The 5,758-nt window shown below is 37.1% G+C and overlaps 1 protein-coding gene across 2 annotated transcripts; it reads left to right on the top strand.

Moving 5' to 3' along the window:
- The first annotated feature begins 2,413 nt into the window (after positions 1-2,413).
- Positions 2,414-5,752, top strand: LOC144639040 (uncharacterized). 2 transcript variants are annotated; one of them, XM_078498302.1, is made up of 2 exons: positions 2,414-2,709; positions 4,723-5,752. In XM_078498302.1, exon 2 carries the CDS (start codon positions 4,829-4,831, stop codon positions 5,180-5,182), a length of 354 nt encoding a protein of 117 aa, XP_078354428.1. In that variant the 5' UTR covers positions 2,414-2,709; positions 4,723-4,828; the 3' UTR covers positions 5,183-5,752. The 2 variants fall into 2 exon arrangements, with proteins under 2 accessions (XP_078354428.1, XP_078354429.1); XM_078498303.1 differs by lacking the exon at positions 2,414-2,709 and adding an exon at positions 3,895-4,008.
- Positions 5,753-5,758: the final 6 nt, after the last annotated feature.

The raw sequence follows: 5,758 nt of genomic DNA, 5'->3' as shown, positions 1-5,758 counted from the left end.
TTGTCTTGGTTGATATTGGCATTTGATGTCATGACGATTCTTGTCTTTGGAAGAAAGCCGTGTAACGAAAGCGAATCTTAAGAAATTGCGAGTCTTCCCATCTTTTATTTATTATCCTGATCCCCGTTCGGTTTATTAGTGTTTTTATACCTTAGTAAACTAACGTTTTAAGGTTTCCTTTAGTCCCACATCCTGAACCCCCCAAAGTGGGATGATGTATTGGCCCATTCATACAAGGGTTTAAAAGCCGGCTGACGATAAGGCAGTCTAAAAACCCACTTTAAATCCCTTTTTATGACCTCTTTACAAAATACCATCACGCTTATGATCAACGTGTCCGTTTACCTAACAACACCCTCGATTTTAAGGAACATATGACCAGAATTCTGGCTACTTCTTTTAAGCTTACCCCTTCTGACAATGACCATGGTTGTTCTTTCCAAGCCAAATATCACAAGAGTTAGAATGTAAAAACCAGCCGGTGGTCGATACGGTTAATTATAATTTGTTCAAGATAAGAATTGGAATTAAAAACTGCTTTTAATAAAAAACAATTTTTTGACGTGGGACACGAAATAACTTGTATTTTGATAAGTTTGTGTTTTCCTGTTGAACTTTATCTTCAATGTTTTAAGCAATCTGAAAGGAATTTTGCTAATTTTAAGACACCTTTTCCGACAACGTCGCGGTTTTTCTCTCCAAGCCAAATATCACGACACTTGGAGTCGCAACCTGCTGGTGGTCTAAGTGGTCTACGTGAAATTGCTAGAAATTAAAAACCTCTTGACACTTCTGATATTTTTGACAGGTGCACAGGAAATAAAATTTGTGTTTACCCAATCAACAATATCTTCAACTTTAAGCAAAAGGAATTTTCACCAAAGGAATTCTATGGATCTAACATCCTAAAAAATGTAGCCTAAATTTATCACGTGGGTCGTATGGAACCAGTCATAATCTTCTTCAATTTTGACCATCATTTTTTTCTCTTTCTAGTTAGCTTTAACCTCTTTACTCGTTTTATTACCTTATTAAAGTATATGTAGAGGTTTTAGTGACTGTAAGGCAATTGAAAAAAAAAACGCAAAAAGCCAACTTAACCTCGGGACTACATATCCTGACAAAGGGGGGGGGGGGGGGGGGGGGGAAGGGGGGGGGGGGGGGCCCCCCAAATTAAAAAAAAAAAAAAAAAAAAAAAAAAAAAAAAAAACATTTTGAAAAAAATAAAAAAAAAAAGAAAAAAAAAAAAAAAAAAAAAACAAAAAAAACCCCGCCGCCCCCAACCCTAAAAAAGGAGTGCCCCCTGGGGATAAAACGACGTCATGGTTTTACTTTCCAAGTCAAATATCAAGAAATTTAAAATACAATTACCTGCAGCCGGGGGTCTATTAGGTTAATTATATTTTGGTTAAGATTAGAAATTACTGGAATTAAAAAGCTCTTGAAACTTCCAATTTGCACAAGAAATAACTTGTCCTCGCGCTTCATAAGTAAATAACAAAAGGTATTTGCACCCTTGTGGTGATATCAACGTCACAGTCGTGCATGATAATAATAATATCAGTCCGGTGTGGAACTGTTGCATGGCAGCAATTAATAAAACTTCATTGGTTCTATTTATCCAGTGACGGTCCCATAACTCATAGTTTTACGTTTGATATTTTGGTTGCTAGATTGCAATACAAGACTTTGATCGGTTTGAGCCTGTCTAGCGTGCTCTTGCAAAAGAATTGCAAAGGCAAAGGACAAAAGCTGTCTATAAAAGGGTCTATTCTCGTTTTCCTGCCTCGATTGATTTGTCTTTTTTCTCGCTTAACTTACACTTGTTACATTTAAAGAATATTTTAAACTACATGGCTGAGCAAGGACCACTCAAGGATTTACTGTTTGTTTTCCTTTTACTCAGTAATTGTGATAAAATAAATCGTCTATGAATAGGGACTATGCTATGAACTGGAACACGCACAATATTTGCCCGGACTCATTACATCCCGACTGCAGTTATTTGCTACCTAATCGGTCATTTACACGACAAAGAAAATTCCATTACATTTTGTCACAGGTCTTCTTCAGTGTGGTTGCTAAGATCATGTCGTGTATCAAGTGTGTTCGGTTCTCCATCTCTATGGAAGTTTGAAAATTTAAATATCTGTAAAACTTAGCAGCCCCAATCAAACCGTGGGAAAATGACAAATGATATGCTCGAGAGACTTCGTCATTATCCCGAACAAAGACAGTGATTATGCCTTTTTTTGCTAACAATCACTTCAAATGGCTAAGGAGAATTGAAACTTTGATCGCGAAAAGTATAAAAACACCAAAAAAGCAATCAATAAATAGCTTGGTACTTGTTTACTACGATCAAGATGAACACTTGGTAACTGGTACAGGTTTGCGTGTTGAAAATTGAATGTTGGGCAATATGGGAACGCTAGAAATGTTTTGGCAAAACTGATTTCAGATTTTATGCAGAAACTTCTAGTTGTGGTCAATATATTTAGAACGGTCACACTCGAATAATCATTTTAACATTTCGCCCTCCTGTATGAATCGATTGGAATATCACGGCACAACATAAGTACTTGCATGTCTGACTTGGCTCGGGAATGAAGTAAACCTATCGGGTGTCCAAACAATCCTCAGTTTGTTTCCACCGCCTGCCAATACCATCAGTGTTATTTTCAAGTTTTCCAGTGGAACCAACTAAAGGTAATTTCTTTGCTGTTCTACTTAATTACAACAGAGTAACATGCTAGAAGTTTACACACATTAATAATAAATACCCCTATAAGAAGCCTAAGAGGAGCACATTGTAGTCAAACCTGCCTAAAGTCGACCTTCCAAAGCGTGGGCTCCACCCTTGAGCGGTCCTGGCTGCACAAAAATATTAATTTACGTTATTTCCAATAACCTGACACAACCCCACGGATTTTGCATGACAGAGGTTCGACTCTATCTTGACAACCACAGCACTCCTAATATACTCTAGTGAATTATTTCTCAAGCAACTACCATGACTATCCAAGCTTTATTTTCATTCTCTTTCCAATACGTATGCTTCAAATTTCATCAGTGCTCTCAAAAAAGGGCTGTATATACGTAAAGGCCAAGTATGCAATTTGCGTTTTCTAGTTTGTATTCAAAACACCTTGCCTTTTTTCACGCTTGATGAACTCAAGCACAAAATTGTCTAGCATAAAAACAGAGTGATATTTATTCGATACCCATAGAAACAGGAAGTCATAATTTACTCAGCTAATGGCTCTATGCTACAATATTTACCTTTTTTTCCGTATCGTAGAATAATGCAAAAGGTTTGAACTGGAACTTTCCAGTACAAAACACCACCATAAAACCCATCCCAATAGTGGTCCTTAAAATGATTTATAGGAACTAAAACAGTGATATGAAGGACTTATATAAATACAATAAATGGCTTGATTGAAAATAAAGTATTTTCGGTTGTCGGAAAGCACACTGATTTAAGTAAAACGCCATAAATTTTTAATGCAAATTATGTTGTTTATGCCATGCTTTGATGAGTTGTTCACTTTTTAAAGTCAAACTGACCCGCAGGTAACAACCGTATCTAAGAGAATCTAGAATAGTTATTGAACACAAACTGGCATTGTTTAGGCAATCTCGTTCCTTCTTTGCGATTCAAGAACAGTAAGATTACCGCCTACAGGTTTACGTAGATCATAATTTTAGACTCTGATCAAAGCAAAGGAAACAATGGTATGTCTGAAGCAGCTAACAAAGGGCAATTAGTAAATCAATAACAACTTTGACACCTAGTCCCGTGTAACTGTGCAAAGCAACTGATAGTAAAATAACATACTTTTCGGCTAAAATAGCATGTAATTCCTATCCACGGGGCACTTATTCTCACGTACCAGCTAAGTGAAACAACTGTTATTTATAGGTACCTCAGATGTGAATTGTACTTGCTTAATTAAGCTCCTTCTCGCAGTCAGTAAAAAGCGCAAGGCTTTAATATTTATCAAGGTAATTGTTCATCAAACTACACACAGATGCCAGGTCTCATTATCAGTTCGAGAATGAGCTATTACTGTTTTTCGCGTATCTAACAGAAAATATCTTACCTGACAGAAACTAATCTTCCATAAAGCATACAAGGCTAATCGGTATTCATGAGGATAATTGATTTTATAAGTACCAATTAATGATAGTTCCAAGAAAACTAGGCTAAAAAAAGCTAAGATATTCAATATATCTCTCTTTGAGCATACTTAGCCTTTATCGCAGGCCTTAAATTTTAGAAATTCTCTGTAGAAGGAAAAAAGCCTATGACAATTCGTTGATAAGATACAGCAACTCATGGTTTCAGCCAAGTATTCACTGTTCCGGGACAGTTGTGTTTTACTTTCCTTGGCTCCCAACAGCACACGTCTCGAATAGTATTCCATCCGACAATTAAAGTATATTACTCTGTAATGGGCATTTTTAGAACAGGCGTTATTGTATAGTGCTGAAACGTCTGGAACCTCAGTAATCTATTCTGTATCGCTTACTAAGCAAGCCTATAACTTGAAAGCTACAGAAAAAAAAGGTTAAAAAATAAGACATAAAACAGAAAATTGCAGATTTCGAACTAGCCATTTTAAGTTCCAAATCCTAGTTCAGTTTAAAAATATGATGATGACCTAATAGCATAAGTGGCAATATACTAATGGTGATATTGTTTTCTCTTTCATGCAGCACACGGTGATTATGTAATACAGCACAAGCTTCAAAGTCATTTAAAGGCGCCGCTGTGATACAAAACACGACATAGGCTCTCGACTACACTCCAGACACAATCAGAATGTCACAAGTAGTCACGAGAAAAGTCGTGTTCTATTCTACCGCTTCTGGTGAACATCCTATCGAGCTAGGCAACAACAATGGAGAAGTAGTAATCTCTTCAGGAGAGAATAACGTTATTGAACTTGACTCTCGCAAAAATCAAGCAAGAGAAATTGTCTTCAACGTTCACGGCGATCAGGATCGTGAGGCTTCATCGACGTTAACAACCACAACCACAAGAAAAATCATTCGAACATACGTCACAGAAGCAGGGGAGCACAAGGAGTTCACCGTCCAAACAGACCCTGTTGTCACAACTACCATCAAACATGAGAACCGACGGCAAAGACTGCTCAAAACGGCGTGGACGTAAAGCAGCAATTAGAGACGGATTACAAACATCCCTACAAGTACCACAAAGAGATTACATCAGAGCCAGCGTCTTCTTACAGCCAAATGGAGTCTTTTAGGCACTTCTCATCTAAAGAAGGTCAACACGACATTATAGCAACAAAAGAAGAGGCCAGAGAGAAAAAAGTCCACTCCACAAACTCAGACAAGTCTTCAAAAACAAGTAAATCAACGAAAACTAGTTACACATATCGAATTAAAGATGGCGTGGCCATCCTGGAAAATGTTCAGAAGTATCAGTCTCAAAATCAGCATAAGAGTGAACATAGACACTAAGGCTCAACCACCACAACAAGTCATCAATCAAGATAACCTCCAACTACAGGAAAGGAAAACTCAAGGAACAAACCAATATAAACTCAAGCAAACCATCAACCTAGGAACAGCAAAGACATCCTTTTCAAATAAAAACAGATAGTACGGAAAATGGGCATCAACGACAAAACAAGGAACAGACTTATTCAAAAACAAAAATGAAAACATCTACGACAGACAAATCGTTCTCAAGAAAAATACAGTTTCTTCCAACACAAGATAA

This window comes from Oculina patagonica, chromosome 14 (assembly GCF_052425735.1).
Source record: "Oculina patagonica isolate OP01 chromosome 14, crgOcupat, whole genome shotgun sequence".
Classification (NCBI taxonomy): domain Eukaryota; kingdom Metazoa; phylum Cnidaria; class Anthozoa; order Scleractinia; family Oculinidae; genus Oculina; species Oculina patagonica.
Note: the sequence above shows the minus strand (reverse complement) of the source record. Positions and strands in the feature narration are given on the sequence as shown.

What these genes read in the sequence shown, in the direction of transcription:
- LOC144639040 (XM_078498302.1), top strand. Translation starts at nt 4,829, where the DNA reads ATGTCACAAGTAGTCACGAGAAAAGTCGTGTTCTATTCTACCGCTTCT.